The sequence below is a fragment of the Trichoderma harzianum genome (assembly GCF_003025095.1).
Source record: "Trichoderma harzianum CBS 226.95 unplaced genomic scaffold M431scaffold_12, whole genome shotgun sequence".
Classification (NCBI taxonomy): Eukaryota; Fungi; Ascomycota; class Sordariomycetes; order Hypocreales; family Hypocreaceae; genus Trichoderma; species Trichoderma harzianum.
This window is the reverse complement of record NW_020209260.1, coordinates 560,911-577,649: the sequence shown is the minus strand read 5'-3', so window position 1 is coordinate 577,649 and position 16,739 is coordinate 560,911. Positions and strand designations below refer to the sequence as shown.

Here is a 16,739-nt window from a genome sequence, read left to right as displayed (position 1 = left end):
ATCCAGTCGTGTATTCTGGATCGTGATGGAAAAGCTAGCTTTCCTAACTTTCTTACGAGGATCATTTAGAAAGCTGGCTTTCCTAGCTTTCCTGTCCCTTGCGTGCAACAGTCCTGATTGGTCTGTCGGTCCATATAACGGCCTTCCCTGTAGGCCCATTGTCCCGACCATAAGAGCCGGGTCGTGACACTATAGCGTAATAATCATCGCCCATCAAACCAGCCGTTTCTCTATTAGACACAAGCATAACAGAATCGCCAATACCACGCCATAATAATAAACGCGATAAGTCTTTTTATCCATTGCGGGCCCGTCAGATGCGTAGATCCTATAAGCGAGAACACTAGATAATAACTGTTGCAGAATGCACAGTGGCAAAATTCTGATATCCTTGTCAATTACCGTGTATCCAATAGAGCAACGGCATGTGCCAAAGGCGAGAACAAAGAGGGAGGTGCCTGCTCGAAGAACTTTTATGCCTCGGTCAGAAAGCAGCATGGGGAGAGTTCTTCTTTCGCTTTTTCGGTCGCCCTCGAGGTCGTGAAATTCTTGGATATGCATTGTGCCCATGAACCAGACAAAGATGATGCAGTCTATGGTGAAACTGATGTTCCAAGCTTCCACATCCCTTGCCAGGACCGAGTTCAAGAGCCGCCCCAGGATGCAGTATGAGAAGGAACCAAAGTAGCTGCGCATGAACCAGCCAAACCACTTGGGCCATACATAGCATGCTGTTATCAAGAGCTCCCAGTGCAAAAGGTGCATCGTTGGCCAGACGCCAAACAGATAATATAGAGCGACAGGCCCTAATACCCATGTTAACACCCAGCGGGTCTTGGCTTGTTCAATGGTCATTAAACCAGCAGGAATAGGACGATCTGGCTTGTTTATGTAGTCTTCGTCTGGAGACGACGTTTGGTTGGCAATGTCAAAGATGTAGTTACAAAGAAGCCCCAGCAAGGCTGTTTCTATGAGTAACGGGATCGTTTCGGCCAGTGGTAAGGTCGTTTTGATGACTCTAGACAGGAGTCCACCCATGAAAATGAACAAAAACCCAGTTGCATCAGAGTTTAACAATCGAACGGTTATATCCAGCTCGCGGAGCACAGTATGCCATAAAGATGAGGACAGAGTCCCAGTAAACGACTCAATTCGTGGAGTTTTCTTCGCCATTTATACAAGCGGATCTGGAAAGGAAGAAGCAGGAAGTTGATTCCGCCTGCTAAGTATAACAAGCTAAAGTATTTAATAATGTTGTTTGAATGCTCTAATCTGAATATCTATTTCCAGTATTATTACTTGTTTATATATCTATTCTGTATCTACTTGTCTTTGACGTCGACAGCCTTGTTTCTTCATATTCGGGCCTTTTTGGGTTCTTTTGATGCTGCTCCCTCCACATACAGCTGTGAAGACGTCAATACTATCCACAGGCATACCGAAAGTAAGCGAACAAGTTCTGATTCAGATTAGCGTAGTCAATAATGCGATTATTGCAGCATACATACATGTATGTAGATTCTTTTGTTGCTGCGTTTCAAGTTCTTTGTAATCGCAGCCTTCTTTTCTTATCGAAACCTTGCTTTTGTATTACAACCTTGAACTTTGAACATATTTTTTGGGGTCCCGCTGATATTCCAGCCTAGTATATCTCTATTGGTGGAATATCTAACGGCATACAGCTCTGTATGAAAGAAGAACTGCCTGGAATGTGGTCATGTTTGGCGTTATCATGAGATGGCGAATTGGCCAACATGTGTAACAGATGGCTGGGATTTGCTGGCAATCGAGGTGCATGTAACACAGTCGTAGAGCCCATCTTTACTAATCCTATCGTATTTACTAATTCCATCGGTGTATATGCGGATACATGTTTTTGGTCTGCTTGAGGGAATTAAAGGATTCTCTCTAGACTTTAGAGTTACGAGGCCTGCCCATTTCATGTAGCTGCTGATCTCAAGGTCAAGCAAAATTTCCATTGATCCTTTGGTCAGCCCGAAACTCCTGATAGCATCTTCCATGATAGTTTGAGTGGTACCTACACGTCGAAGTTGACATGTAGCAAAGTATCGCTATTCCGCCATCCAACAGCGGGCATGCCAGGAACCAGATTCCTGGTACTGGCAGACAAGGCCCCAGATCTATCTATATTACCATATGGCATAGAAACTGCAAGTGTCTGCGGGCACTCTCTATGCTATCCCAAAGACGTTTATGCGAATCAGTGGATGCTTATTGCCATCATCTGCAGGTGCATCTTGATCTGCCACGGCAAGACTTGTACGGAGCAGTAGTAGTAGAGATCAGCCAATTACTGATCACAGATGAATAAACGAGCAATGCATGATGAACCGTAACCCCAATTATCCAATAGCTGCGGGTGCAGTGACACGTTACGGCAGTTTTTCAATGAAGCAAAGGACATGAATTTGCAGCTCCTCCTTGTAGAAGATTATGCGCTAGCGAAGGCTGTTAAGAGATTGTTAGTGATGTCAGCTTTCCCAAGGCCACTCTTCCAGGATAAGTGTAGCTGGAGCTAACAGGTCTTTAACAGCATATGACCTCTAATGTTAGAACCTCAATGCCTACATATGCAACATTACCCTGTACATGTAGCTAATAAATTAATTACAAAGGGTATAAGAAGAATGAAACAATTACATATGGTTTTTCTCCCTTTTCGAGTAAATAGCTATTTATTATATTTATTAGGAGGCGGTTTTCTTCATTGCTTCCTTTATTTATCTCATGAACTGAAGAAGCCGATCGCGGAAAGTATTTTAGACTGCGGAATACAGGTAGGCACTCCGTACCACTGTAGCGTTCATCTGTATGTAAGAGCTTGTATTCCTCCCTATCTAGCTAGCTGTCGGTGTTTATGTGCCCTGTTCCTTGTCCTGATGTCACGTGACATGTGACAACCACGAAGTACAAGTGATTAGATAGGCCGTATGACGTAAAGCACACTAAACCAATCAAGGCACATATACAGTGTCATATTCATAGGCACTGTATTCTTGGCACGGAGCTTAGAAAACAAGCCGGGCTGAAGAAAGACGCTATCGCCGAATGGCCCGAGTCTCAGTGAATGAACCAAAGAAGGCGGAGAGGAAAAGGAAAAAAAAATTCAGACTTGTGTGACTTGCATCACGTATGTCTGCTTCTTCACAGTTTTTTTCCCCGGGAGAGGAATAGGAAGGATTTGTATGGCTGCATAGTAGAGAGCTAGATAGGTGGTTCGATTGTCTATTACTGTGTGGTGTTTTGTGCTGTGACAGAATGCCCTTTGGTGGTAGCACGCCTGGGTTGCTTATCTCGTCACATTGAGGCTCTGGAAGCATCTCATCTCCCTGCCAAGAGACGAGGCAATCAGTCAGATTGCAACGAAGAGTAGCGCGTGCTGCAAGGCGTGAGACTAGCGGGTTGGAGTATGTATGGGGAATCGGCAGGGCCCCTGTGGTGATGCAGAATGCAGGAGAAACAGCAAAACAAGGACGACCAGAATTAGTATGGCGATGACATGGATTGCTGAAGTACATAATGATGTCTTGGTGGCTCTACATCTTTCGGATACTGGAGAGGAAGATGAGGGTGAGGATGAGGATGAAGATGGTGAGATGCAATCAATGGTTTCGGATTCATCACATCTTTAATCCCGTGGCTTATACCGTAGCCAGGGGACACAGCCCACAGCTTGTCGTTGCTGCATCTGGGCTACATGATTGGCTGAGGCGGCGCAGCTGGCGATGCATCGTGGGCTTGGAACGTGAATGAAATCCCTTCATGGCGATGAGACGTGAGGCGGCTAAAATGCCAGTTTGTTGGACTGACACACACCGTGCTTCCACCAGCCCAGCTAACCGTGTCCAAGCAATCCAATCCAATCCATTCATGAGACGAATCATCACCTACAGTACAAAGTTCTGGTCTGGTGGCTTTTCCCTCTTCTCCAGTGGCGCTGCTCGAGCCAATCTCCCCAAGAGCAACAAGTGGAGGTCAGCTAGCAATACTAGCTAGGCCCGCAACTTGTGCCGTAATCTGTATGTGCTCGGGAGCTGCATGCGCGCCAGAGGGGAAAAGGATGGAAGGGGAAGGGGAGAAGAAAATGCTTTGTAGATCCGGATCTCCAGAACGGCCCAAGGCGGACAGGCCGGCTCCAGACTCGGTTGAGCCAACGCATCAGTCAGTCCACCATCACCACGGGTCTGGTCTCGCCTTGCCTTTCCTTGCGACTCCGCCTGGCTGGTCCCTCCCTTTCCGTAGCTGTGAATTTCCATCTTGCTTCTGCCATCTCTGCGCGCCGTGTGTTGTTGTTGTTACTGCTGTTGTTGTGGTGCCGCCCAACTTGAAGCCATCGCCAGCAGCCTCGTTGACGAGCATCAGCCTTTGTGACTGTGGCGAGACCATTGACTACTGGCTTTGGCCGATAAGCCAACATTGGCATAACTACTCTTTTAATTCTTCAGTTTACTTCTTTTAAAGAATACTCGAGTATATTCCTGCTCGTCTGCAAGGCAGCAAATAAGCGAAAGGCAAAGCAAATCAAGGCAAAAAAAAACAAAAAAACAAAAAGCACTCGCGCTGTGGCAGCTTCCAGTCCAGTCCAGCCCCAGACTCTGCGCAGGCCGTCATCGCCATCATATCATTCTTTAGCGAGGCTTTTCCTGCCAGCCCAGCTCTAGCCGACTTTGTCATCCACCCATCAAATCCCATCCCATCCCATCCAACGCGACTCTTGCACTCCTCCTTCTAGTTCTCACCATTCCCTCGCCTGCTCGCCATTGCCGACAGATGCCCCGTGGCCGCGAGCGCGTGTAAAACACACAGACACATGGGCTCGAGCGTCTCGGACGAGTACTAGATTTCTCTTGCCTCTCTACCCTACCCTCCACTACTTGTCTACTCTACCTTGCTCTTGACTGCAAATCCCGGCCGGCTATCCCTTCACCTTCAGCCTTGTCCACCATGGACTCGAGCTTCCGATCGACGGTGATGCACCGGCGCGACGACGACGAGCGAGATCGAGACCGAGACCGAGACAGAGATCGGGAACGAGACCGTGAGCGAGAACGAGAGCGGGAGATGGACAGAGATCGCAGCCAGCGCGACGTGATGAACCCCAGCTCGCGGCACTCCACCTTCAGCCTGCGGTCTCCCTCGACGCACACGCAGGCCGAGTTCCATCCGCCTCTGCCCTACGCATCCAGCGACGCAAACCCCCATCACCAATCGCCGCCGCGCCATAGCCAGAACCACAGCCCATACATGCCGTCGTCGACGCCGGCGTCCTCGGCTTCTGCGCACCCGCTGCCGCCTGTGCTGGCGCCGTCGCCCGGCCATCACCAGCTTCAGCAGCATCAACAGCAGCCGCATCAGCACGGCCCCTCTGCCTCGCCGCTGCACCCGCCGGGCGCCTACTATCCTCCTCCGCCTCGTGCCGTCTCGTCAGTGCCCATCGCGGCATCACCTCGATCGTCCTCAGCCTCGGCCGCCGCCTCTGACCTTCATCCCGGCGGCAGAGTCTACGATCCAACAACCGACACGACCAAGGAGCGCCCCATCGCCGCCTCGAGGCAACACGCGCCCCAAGTGGCCACGCCAAAGGTAAGCACCTCAACCTTCTAAAAGTCCACTTTCGCTTTTTGGTCTTAAACCCACGCGCATGCGCCTTTTGCTTTGTTCAATTGAGCCGTACCCTTTTTTTCCCTTTCCACCAACGTCGATGCAATCATCTCTCCTCACCACCACTCCCCCCCTCCCAAAAAAAAAATCGTCAAACCCAAATTCACCAACCCTTGCCATGCCGGCACCATCGCCATCCCTGATTTCTCAACGCGTCTTCTAACGTGATTTTCCTTTCTCTTTTCCCTCTCCTATAGCCGTACCACTCCCGCGAGCCGTACCAGTACCCGCAGCCAATTGACCAGCAACACCAGTCGTCTTACCGCAACGGCGACAATTATTCATCGCCTCGCGCCAGGGCTTCGTCCTTCAATCGCCGGCCGACCAGCCCGCTCTCGCTCTCGCACTCCCACCCAGCCCTCGCAACGACCGGCTCCCACAGTCCGCCCAGCCGTCACTCGCACATGACTTCACCAGTCTCGAGGCATGCGCCTGCCGCGACGCATTCTGCAACAAACGGCACCTCCCTGCCGCCCATGATGAAGACTGAACTGGCAGCCCCGTCACCGCCGAAGCCGGCTTCTGTAAGTACAAACTCTTTTTCTCCCCCAAGCAAGAAGGGGGAAAAACACAAAAAAAAAAACACACACATACGCACGCACGCATGCACACAGATCCTGCCAGATCCTGTACAATTCGGCCGCACTCGTTTGTTTGACTTGATTTATTTCCCTCTCTTTTCACTATCAATACCCTATCGCCATTTTTGCCTCTTTTCCATCACGCCATCTTTTCCCTTCAAACAACTCAATGATCGATTGATCATCGTTCGGTAATAACTCGTCGTGCTAACGGTGCATCTCAGAGCCGAGCTGCCGACCCAATGTCCTTTTCCAACATCCTCTCCAACTCCGAGCCCGCTCCCAAACCCGCGGCCAAAGAGCCATCACCCAAGAAAGAGCCTACGCTGGCGCCCCCCGTGTTTGAGGTCCGAGAGCCCGACAACGACGGCGATACCGAGATGGAGAAGGAGGTTGATACCGAGCCTGAACCTGCCCCAGTCAAGAGACCCGAAATCGTCATCAAGAAGAAGACCGCCAAGAAACCCACCAAGGGCCGTGCATCCGAGATTAGAGGAGACGATGGCTCCAAAAAGAATCGTCGCGCGTCCATCAAGAAGGAGTCTCCCACTCCTCGACCGCCGTCAAAGCGACAAGCCAACGGCCAGCCCAAACAGAAGACGTGGTCAAGCGAAATGGAAAGGTCAATTCAGAATCATGAGGCACTGCTCGACAAGCAGGCCGAGTCTCTGGATGAGACAGAGTTTAGCGATCGAGCTTACAAAGAGGGAGCTTTTAAACGCCAGCGTACTATGGCTGATCTCGACTCTGACAGAGCCTATGCCCGACGCGAACAGTTTGTCAAAACCACTGGAAAGAGGCTGGCCGAGCACTCGGATCTAGGAAAACGCCGATATGACGAAGTCTTTTACGACGAGGCCCTCCACGAAGTCCGCGAACAAGAACTCTTTGCCGAAAAGGAGCGTAAAAAGGACATGCAGCGAAAGCGACGACGTGAAAAATCAATGGCCGTCACCATTGAACAGAAGGAGGCCGCCCTCGCTAGAGCCGAAGCTGCTGAAGATGAGGAAGAGCGCCAGAAACATTTGCGTGATGCCGAGAGGGCCAACAAGAAGGCCCAGCAAACGAAACTCATTCTACAAAAGGGCATCAAGGGCCCTGCCCGCAACGTTGAGCTCAACCTTGAAGGTGGCACCATGTCCAGCTTCCTGGCATCCGATGCTGAGACCCCTAAGAAGGGCAAGGGCCGCGGAGGAACACGGCCTAAAAAATCCAAGGAACAGAAGCAAGCCGAGAAGGATTCTGCAGAGGCTGCCCAGGCCGCTCTGGATGCTGGTGAAGAGCTGCCCCCCAAAGAAGAGGGCCGAGTTCGCATCAAGATCAAGGGCAAGTCCAAGGGCGACGGAGAAAAGGCTACCAAGGAAAAGGCCGAATCTACCAAGGACAAGGAAAAGGTCGATGACGTGCCGGATCTCGAAAAGAAATTCATCTCCAAGGGCTACAACCAAATTTACGATCAGATTTGGCGTGACATGGCCCGCAAAGACGTCAGCAAGACGTTCAAGCTCGCCGTCGACTCTTATGCTACCAGAGGTTCCAATCTCAAGAAGACGGCCATTCTAGCTTCCAAAGAGGCCAAGCGCTGGCAGCTACGCACGAACAAGGGCACCAAGGACCTGCAGGCCCGTGCAAAGCGTGTCATGCGTGACATGATGGGCTTCTGGAAGCGCAACGAGCGCGAAGAGCGTGATCTGCGCAAGGCCGCCGAGAAGCAGGAGATTGAGAATGCTCGAAAGGAAGAAGCCGACCGCGAAGCCGCTCGCCAGAAGAGGAAGCTCAACTTTCTCATCTCTCAGACCGAACTGTACTCGCACTTTATCGGCAAGAAGATCAAGACGGATGAGGTCGAGCGCAGCACGGATAACCCCGACATTGCCCCCGATGCGCGGCGGATTTCCGAGAACAAGCTGTCCATACAAGAGCCCACCGGGCCCTTGGGCTCCAAGGTTACCGACTTTGAAAACCTCGACTTTGATAATGAGGACGAGTCTGTTCTGCAGGCGGCTGCCATGGCCAATGCTCAGAATGCCATTGCCGAAGCTCAGAAGAAGGCGCGCGACTTCAACAACAAGGGCCTGGACATGGACGACGAAGGCGAGATGAACTTTCAAAACCCAACCGGTCTCGGCGACGTCGAGATCGAGCAGCCCAAGCTCATCAATGCTCAGCTCAAAGAGTACCAGCTCAAGGGTCTCAACTGGCTCGTCAACCTTTACGAACAAGGCATCAACGGTATCCTGGCAGACGAAATGGGTCTCGGCAAGACTGTCCAGTCCATCTCCGTCATGGCCTACCTGGCCGAAAAGCACGACATTTGGGGTCCGTTTTTGGTGGTGGCGCCCGCTTCTACCCTGCACAACTGGCAGCAGGAAATTGCAAAGTTTGTTCCCGAGTTCAAGATTCTCCCGTACTGGGGAAGCGCTGGGGACCGAAAAGTGCTGCGAAAGTTCTGGGACCGGAAACACACCACCTACCGAAAGGATGCGCCCTTCCACGTCTGTGTCACCTCATACCAGCTTGTCGTGTCCGACGTGGCCTACTTCCAGAAAATGCGATGGCAGTACATGATTCTCGACGAGGCCCAAGCCATCAAGAGCTCGTCCAGTTCTCGTTGGAAGTGCTTGCTCGGCTTCCACTGCCGAAACCGCCTGTTGCTTACTGGTACCCCTATCCAGAACAACATGCAGGAGCTGTGGGCCTTACTGCATTTCATCATGCCGTCGCTCTTTGACTCCCATGACGAATTCAGTGAATGGTTCTCCAAGGACATTGAATCTCACGCTCAGAGTAACACGAAACTGAACGAGGACCAGCTGAAGCGTCTTCACATGATTCTGAAGCCGTTTATGCTTCGTCGTGTCAAGAAGCATGTGCAAAAGGAACTTGGCGACAAGATTGAGCTGGACGTCTTCTGTAACCTCACCTACAGACAGCGGGCCTACTACAGCAACCTGCGTAACCAGATCAACATTATGGACCTCGTTGAAAAGGCTACCATGGGCGACGACCAGGACTCGGGTACTTTGATGAACTTGGTCATGCAATTTAGAAAGGTCTGCAACCACCCAGACCTGTTTGAACGCGCAGAAGTAACCGCCCCCTATTCCTTTGGATACTTTGCCGAGACCGCCTCGTTTGTCAGGGAGGGTAGCACTGTCTCCGTGGGATACTCCAGCAGGAGCTTGGTAGACTACGAGCTACCGGCTCTCGTCTGGACGGAAGGCGGCCGGCTTGACAAGGCTGGGCATGATAACCAGACGGCCGGCTGGCGCAACAAGGCTTTGAACCACATGATGAACATCTGGACGCCGGAGAATGTCAAAGCCAGTGCTGACGACGACAAAGCCTTCTCGTGGCTACGCTTTGCTGATGCGTCAGCTGGCGACGTCTACAAGGCCACACACAGCGATTTATTCGACCGTGCTGTGGGAGAGCTTAAGAAGCGGGATAGACTGGGTCCCATGAGCATCGCATATGATGCGGAAGATGAGAACTTTACGCCTGCTCATTGCCTGTTGAAAATTCGAGAGCGTCGCAATTGGCAGCCTCTGGCAGAGATTACCAACGAGGGCATTCTTAGCAGCCTGATGAATGTTGCCAAGGTAGCCTACCGAGATTCTGGCCTTGGCCGGCTGGAACCGGCAGCAAGGCCGCGCGCGTCGGCTCCGCCTGTCCAGGTGTTCTGCAACAATCCCAGCGCCGTCGCCGAGCGCCAGAATGTCATGTTCAATACCCACATTCGCAAGACGCTTTATGGACCTACGATATACGACGAGCGTGCTCTGGTCGAGAAGAAGGTGCCGATGGAGCTGTACCCCATCAACAAGATTTTCCCCAAGCCGGACCACGAGAAGAAGCGGTTTACCAACATTGCGGTTCCTTCCATGCAGCGCTTTGTCACCGACAGCGGCAAGTTGGCCAAGCTGGACGAGCTTCTATTCAAGCTCAAGGCTGAAGGTCATCGTGTGTTGCTGTACTTCCAGATGACTCGCATGATCGACATGATGGAAGAGTACCTCACTTTCCGCAACTACAAGTACTGCCGACTGGATGGTTCAACTAAATTGGAAGATCGTCGTGATACCGTGCACGACTTCCAGACCCGCCCAGAGATTTTCATCTTCCTGTTGTCTACTCGTGCGGGTGGTCTTGGTATCAACCTCACGTCTGCGGACACTGTCATTTTCTACGACTCTGATTGGAATCCTACCATTGATTCTCAGGCCATGGACCGAGCACACAGACTGGGTCAGACCAGGCAGGTTACCGTCTACCGACTCATCACTCGCGGTACCATCGAAGAGCGTATTCGTAAGCGTGCTCTTCAGAAGGAAGAAGTCCAGCGAGTCGTTATCCAGGGTGGAGGCGCCAGCGTCGACTTCTCCGGCCGCCGTGCTCCAGAGAACCGCAACCGTGATATTGCCATGTGGCTGGCTGACGACGAGCAAGCCGAGATGATTGAGCGTCGTGAGAAGGAACTTCTTGAATCTGGAGAATACGAGAAGCAGAAGAAGAAGGGCGGCAAGCGGAAGAGGACAGATGCGCCTGCCAGCCTGGATGACATGTATCATGAAGGTAAGCAGACCGGCACATACTCCGTCTAAAAAAGAAAGCGTGGAGCTCAGAGACTAATCTAATCCTACTTTTATAGGCGAGGGCAACTTTGACGATGGAAGCAAGCCTGGTGCATCTGGCACTGCTACCCCAGCCGAAAGCGAGCCAAAGGGCAAAAAGGGCAGAGGAAAAGGGATTGGCAAACGGGCAAAGACGGCTAAGCAACGTCTCGCCATTGCCGATGGCATGATTGACACCTAACCGGAGCGGGTTTGACAAAGGATTCCTTTTCCCTTTTTAGGGTCAAATCTGCATATAATGAGTGGCATTTGTGAAACAAACAACCTCGCGGTTTGTATCAGTAATACTTTTTAGCTTTTCGTTTCTTGTTCTTTCTGTTTTTCTGTTTTTTCTTTCAAGGATTGGCACTGGATGGAACTAGGGGAAACTTTTTTGGAGTGCATGGCGCAGAACCCCCCCCAAAACAAACTTCTGCTGCAAGGCTTGTTTTGCGAGGAGTGAAAATGAAAGCTTATTACACGAATAAGGGATTTGCTAGAGGGGAGGATTATAAAAAGCAACCGGGAGAGAGGTTGGGGGGAGGTTTAGTGATGGGATTGTGGGTTAGGGCAAATGTTTTGATGTATTACTACTAGTAGCTTGGTACCTAGAGGGGATATTATATACGTGCATGGATGGACTTGGCCGTCTGGCTTAATGCTTGTTTTCTTTGCGTCTGTTTTTGGTGATGAGGTTTATGGTGAGTGGTGGGCGATGAGTGATATTGGACTTTGAACAAGAACTCTGATGGGCTATACTGCTATTATAACATTGTCAATGTAAGTCAGGTCATAGAAGAGCATAGATGAGCCATGTCCTGTTAAGACAGAAGCTGCTGTCTCGCTGCATGATACTGCTATTATAATATTGTCAATGTAAGTCAAGTCACAGGAGAGCAGAGATGATTGATATCCCGTTGACACAAAATATATTGTCTCGCTAGGTTTTTTTCTAAGTCGTAGACTCTTTTCATGGATGTGATGCTATTCCTTTCAAACGCCTCCACTTTCATCCTCCCCTTTGCTCAGCCTTCCCCTTGCTAAGCCTTCCCCTTGCTAAGCCTTCCCTTTGCTCTGATATATCTAGATATATCAGGCGCATCACATCATGGTCGTTGTCCTGTCAGATGGGCCACTCCTTGGATCACCCGTGAGGGCGTGCGTACACACACTCAACGTCCCCTAGAAGGGCGCAACGGGTTGCCAGGACAAGACGTCGCCGAAAATGGCTCTTTACGCGAAGAACTTCTGGTAGACGTCCTGGACGCAGCTGGTGAGGGTGCTGTAGCACTCGGCGACGGGCGTGCCCTTGCGCTTGCACGCGGCTAAGCGACCGTAGCAGGCGGTGGTGGCTTCCGAGCCGTTGTCTCGGGCTTGGATGGCGGCCTTTTCAACGGAGCGCTTCTCGGCTTGCTTTGCATTGCACTGCATTAAGGTTAGCCATGCTAAAGAGATATACGAATAGCCTTTGGGCGATAGGGATAAAGGTGTATCATAGCTTACCTGATCGAAAGATTCATAACATTGCGAAGGGCAATGAACCGCCAGCATATTTCTTATTTCACCAACATACCATGGTGGAATAAAGCAACACTTATCAAACTGTTGATCGCACTCATCCTTAACGTAACGGGCTTCGAGGGGGGCTTCCTCAACAGAGCGCTTTTCAGTTGCATTTACCAGGCACTATAATGGGGTTAGTCATGCAAAAGGGATTTATAAGTAGCTTGTAGAAAAGTAGAGATAAAAAGGGGACTATTAAAGCTTACCTCGTCCAAAGCCTTTGTGCATCGAACACGGCCGGGAATACACGCCGCAATCATTAGGTTTGTTGCCTCGTTATAAGGACCCTTACCCTTAGTGGGGTCGCAACAACTGCCATACGCAGCATAGTACTCATCCTGGGTGCTGCTGCGGGTTTCAACCTCCACGGCGCGGGCCTCGACGGATCCCCGGGACTGAGGAAGGGCAGCGGCAGCGGCCAGGGGGAGGAGGGCGAGAAGAGCGGACAACTGCATCTTGAAAGATTGCTAACTGTTTGTTATTGTTGTTGAGGATGGGAAGAGGAATAAGAATGTTGGAATGGAGGGAGGGAGAAGGGGGGATTTATAGGAAAGATGAGGATGAGGATTTTGGGAAGCGGTAGGTTGCTTTGGGGATTGCGTGAATCGGAGTCTGTGTGCGTTCTAGACGGGGAGGGATTGGGGAGGGACTGTATGGTGGTTTGAGCGTTTGTGGATCAGCGGAGTTGGTTGGGAGTGTTGTCGTCGTCAAGCGAGTCTACTGTATAGATGAGACTAGCTTCTTATGTTTTTTTCAGCTGAGATGTAGGTTGGAGATGAAGGTTTATGCGAGATTGAGATTGCGGAGGAGTGGATCAGAGATGACAAGTCTCATTGTTTAATTGTGAATTGCTCATATTCAGATACGATATAGAGATGGAATTCCATCTTTGATGAGATTGTTGAGGATGAGATCTAGATGATTTTACCGCAGTTGTAAGCCTTAAGGGGCTGTGTAAGTATATCCTGCGAATTCTACGAAGAGGTTGTTAAACGAGCAATGGTTGTGTCAATTCTGCGAACAGTTTGTTGGGTGAGTCGTGGCTGTAAGTGCAGGCACTGTGATATTGTCTACTTGATCGGTATCTTTTTAGAGATGGATTTTAGTTGAGTCTTTGTGCCCTTGACTGTAAAGTCTCCATTAGTGTCTTTCTGAGTGATATCTGATGTTAAAAGAGGCAAATAGAACAGCTCCCGCGCCCGCTATTGTCCCTAGATATCGCCGTTACCAGAGCTCCTCTCCAGTCCTCCGCAACGACGAATTGAACCACGTGTAGTGTACGACCCTCACTGGTGAAACTGCTAGCCTTATTCAAGTGGGTGCGTCAATGAGCTCGTCCGAAATCTTGCTATTATGCCTAAATGCATGGACCTGGCGCATTGACGATTTCTCGGCATCGATACGGGGTATGTTGTTTGGACGCCGAAAGTGAATATCGGCATCGCTGTGATTGGATCAGCCCTCCCCCACATGGTTGATATAGACATCGGCTGGTCCTTGCAAACGCTTCGGAGACTTAACCCACGATGCTAAGATTTGTTTGCCTCTGCTGCCTAAGCTTCTGAGGCATTTTAATAAGTACTATTAGGGTGTGCTTTCTTTGCGAGAATTTATCGGAGAGAAGAGAATGATAGGGCGTTTCGGAAGAGTAAAGTATACGTGAAGAGTACATGCTGTACAGCACCTATTTGCTTGAATATGAGTTTGCTGTATCTGTGTAAGATAGGTACTGTAGGTAGAATTATGTAACCGGAATAAGTGTCTGGGATCACTGTACTACAGAGAAAGTCTATTTAATCAATTGTCTTTCTAAATATAAGTTTTCGGGATGCAATAGATCCGAAATAAGCGTCCGGGTTGCTTAAAGCTGAATCTCTGACTACATCTATGATAGTTCTAGTCCGTTTTTTGCTGGATTCCCCTTCTGGCTTCAGTTCTGCTTACTTAAAGCTACGAGATAATACAGGGGACCATCACTGCCTAGCTTCACCCTAACTCTCCTGCTAACATAAACCTACCCTGTACTAGTTTATCCATTAGGAATAATCAAGCGCATCACATACCGAACAACTGAAAGGCACCTATCTACCTAGCCCTTTAGATCGCTTATAAGGACAAATATGGAGGGAACAATTGGATAAAGGTCCTGACTGAACCATTCGGTGCTCGAACCATGACAGATTTGTTGGCTGATTGCTCTGCGATTTATTGTCACATCATAATTCTCGTCAACTCTACTAAATCCTTCTTATTGGTCGGACTGCGTTTACAAACTAGGACTAAGGACAGCGAGAAGGATTTAGCAATGTTGAATTCCCTAACGCCGATAAACCCTTCTCCCTAAATCCTTCTGCCTGAATCCTTCTGCCTACGGCTTTGCGTTGGGGCTATGAGGAAATGTATGATTCCAAATCTCGCATTAAAATCGGTAATTGCACAAGGGCTTTAAGATGCTGTGATATCTTGCTTATATACAGATCTCGTGCGAATCCGAATTTGGATTGGAGACTTATATATGTTCCAGGGAAAGGGCCTACCTTTCGAAAGATTTTATCCCTCTCCCCAGGCTACGTGCATACATACAAGTATCATAAGCTTCATCCAGGCAGAAAATCACATAATTACTGACTCACAATCACTTCTGTTGTCACATTTGCTCCCCTGGACACTCAAATCCAACCCAAGCCCACCTACTAGTTCAATTATGACATCATTTAATAGAATTGCAGTCTACGGACATCGCGGTTGGGCGAGCTCAGCTATCGTGGACGCACTCATCGCGTCCGGCGCACCAGTGAAAGTACTCTACCGCCCTGACTCGGATGTTAGCCGTCTTCCAAATGACGTGCCCAAGGTCGCGGTCGATATAGATAACGAGAAAGCCCTCACTGACGCACTGAAAGATGTCGACATCCTAATGTGAGTTTATATCATAGATGTTACATTGGGTATTCGCCGTTTGACACAGACTCCAGCTCCTTGGTAGGCCACGAAGGTGTCGTAAAGCAATACAACTTTATACGAGTCATTCCGAACACAAATGTCAAACTCTTTGTGCCATCTGACCTTGGCTCTCGCGTTGATGAGGAGAGAGCGACCATTCCTGTACTAAAGGCCAAAGCCGAAGTGGAAAAGGTTTCCAAAAACGCGGGCATACCTACCACTGTGGTTCTGCCGGGTAACTTTGCTGAATCGACATTTGCCTCCCTGTATGTATCCTTACAAGATGCAGTCAACTTCAAGGCTAATCTTGGTTTCCCACAGCCTTGTTGGGATTGATGTTGGCGGCAATCGAATTGTCTATACCGGCGACAGCGAGCACCAGAAATTAAACGTCTGGTAAGTCATTCGTCATCTCAGACTTTCACGGGAGTCTGTTTCTAACAGTCTTCAGCTCGAGGCAGTATGTAGCCGCAGCTTACGCCGCAATCTTTGCCAAAACCCCAATCTCTCAGCTTCAGAATCGGAGCATTGGACTTTCGGAGTTCATCGTTACTGGGTCTGAAGTCACTGCAGCACTGGAACGTAAACATGGGACGCCTCCTCAGATCTTCCGGCCGAGCGTCGAGCAGGTCAGTAAGGAAATTGAGGCTCGTCTGCAAAAGGGGGATATTTCTGCGATACCCCTTGGATACCGCCTGGCCTGGGCGACCGGCAAACACTTGGAGCTTGTGGGCAACGATATTTGGGACGTCCAAGGCTACCCAAAGACGACACTCGAGAAGGTGGTCGTGGAGGGTGATGTGGAGCCTTATAAGGCCTTCCCATCTCAATTCGCCGCATTGATAGAGACAACATTCTTCTAGTTCCAGAGCGTCCAGGAATGGAAACTAGACAGAGGAGCTTGAACTCAATGTTAGATACTTTAGAAAATAAGATATAGAGAGGAGAACAAAGTAAAAGACTCGGAGATATCGCGGTCCTTACTTATTAGGGCGCTCGCGATATCGTGTGATCAGCCCTTCACTAAACGGCGGAACCAAGTTGATGGTGGCTTTATCCTAACGAGAGCGGCGTCGAGAAAAAATGCCCTTCTTTGGCAGTGGCGATTACGAAAATGTAATACTGAAAAGCTACTGTGCAGTTAGCAAGTTCAACAAGGGAGAATAAAAGGCTATCAAGCTAATCTTCTGCGAGCGAGAGGGCAAACACATGAAAATAGACCAGAAGAAAGTCAGCTTCTAATATGCCCCAGACTAGGAATGTGATCAAAGAATTAGAGGATGCCATTGCTAATGGCAGATCCAAAAAATATTCAGACATTTTGCTGGCAAGTAAGATGGGATGTAAGGAACTCATA

At 49.8% G+C, this 16,739-nt stretch overlaps 6 protein-coding genes across 6 annotated transcripts; 3 read left to right on the top strand and 3 right to left on the bottom strand.

The window, feature by feature from the left end:
* Window positions 1-213: 213 nt before the first annotated feature.
* On the bottom strand, window positions 214-1,038 carry M431DRAFT_93788 (hypothetical protein; the record flags this gene model as incomplete). Its single annotated transcript, XM_024924514.1, has 1 exon — window positions 214-1,038. The coding sequence occupies one exon, from the start codon at window positions 1,036-1,038 to the stop codon at window positions 214-216; it is 825 nt and encodes a 274-aa protein (XP_024770889.1).
* A 1,950-nt stretch (window positions 1,039-2,988) lies between these two features.
* M431DRAFT_237444 (hypothetical protein) lies at window positions 2,989-3,712 on the bottom strand. The gene has a single exon (XM_024913684.1). The coding sequence runs from the start codon at window positions 3,537-3,539 to the stop codon at window positions 3,060-3,062; it is 480 nt and encodes a 159-aa protein (XP_024770888.1). The 5' UTR covers window positions 3,540-3,712; the 3' UTR covers window positions 2,989-3,059.
* A 248-nt stretch (window positions 3,713-3,960) lies between these two features.
* M431DRAFT_237413 (hypothetical protein) lies at window positions 3,961-4,723 on the top strand. Its single transcript, XM_024913683.1, has one exon. The coding sequence runs from the start codon at window positions 4,043-4,045 to the stop codon at window positions 4,478-4,480; it is 438 nt and encodes a 145-aa protein (XP_024770887.1). The 5' UTR covers window positions 3,961-4,042; the 3' UTR covers window positions 4,481-4,723.
* Window positions 4,724-5,112: 389 nt separating this feature from the next.
* On the top strand, window positions 5,113-11,078 carry M431DRAFT_93195 (hypothetical protein; the record flags this gene model as incomplete). The annotated part of the gene is made up of 4 exons (XM_024924447.1): window positions 5,113-5,604; window positions 5,880-6,184; window positions 6,490-10,838; window positions 10,915-11,078. 4 exons carry the CDS (start codon window positions 5,113-5,115, stop codon window positions 11,076-11,078), a joined length of 5,310 nt encoding a protein of 1,769 aa, XP_024770886.1.
* A 936-nt stretch (window positions 11,079-12,014) lies between these two features.
* On the bottom strand, window positions 12,015-12,317 carry M431DRAFT_511316 (hypothetical protein). The gene has a single exon (XM_024919632.1). It carries the CDS (start codon window positions 12,305-12,307, stop codon window positions 12,110-12,112), a length of 198 nt encoding a protein of 65 aa, XP_024770885.1. The 5' UTR covers window positions 12,308-12,317; the 3' UTR covers window positions 12,015-12,109.
* A 2,790-nt stretch (window positions 12,318-15,107) lies between these two features.
* M431DRAFT_122717 (hypothetical protein) lies at window positions 15,108-16,486 on the top strand. The gene is made up of 4 exons (XM_024912167.1): window positions 15,108-15,358; window positions 15,415-15,648; window positions 15,704-15,778; window positions 15,834-16,486. The coding sequence occupies exons 1-4, from the start codon at window positions 15,144-15,146 to the stop codon at window positions 16,243-16,245; spliced, it is 936 nt and encodes a 311-aa protein (XP_024770884.1). The 5' UTR covers window positions 15,108-15,143; the 3' UTR covers window positions 16,246-16,486.
* The last annotated feature ends 253 nt before the right edge of the window (window positions 16,487-16,739 follow it).

What these genes read in the sequence shown, in the direction of transcription:
- M431DRAFT_237444 (XM_024913684.1), bottom strand. Translation starts at nt 3,539, where the DNA reads ATGTACTTCAGCAATCCATGTCATCGCCATACTAATTCTGGTCGTCCT.
- M431DRAFT_237413 (XM_024913683.1), top strand. Translation starts at nt 4,043, where the DNA reads ATGTGCTCGGGAGCTGCATGCGCGCCAGAGGGGAAAAGGATGGAAGGG.
- M431DRAFT_511316 (XM_024919632.1), bottom strand. Translation starts at nt 12,307, where the DNA reads ATGCAGTGCAATGCAAAGCAAGCCGAGAAGCGCTCCGTTGAAAAGGCC.
- M431DRAFT_122717 (XM_024912167.1), top strand. Translation starts at nt 15,144, where the DNA reads ATGACATCATTTAATAGAATTGCAGTCTACGGACATCGCGGTTGGGCG. An exon ending in GAATCGACATTTGCCTCCCT is followed by an intron (nt 15,649 to 15,703) that starts GTATGTATCCTT and finishes GGTTTCCCACAG; the next exon opens with CCTTGTTGGGATTGATGTTG. An exon ending in CACCAGAAATTAAACGTCTG is followed by an intron (nt 15,779 to 15,833) that starts GTAAGTCATTCG and finishes AACAGTCTTCAG; the next exon opens with CTCGAGGCAGTATGTAGCCG.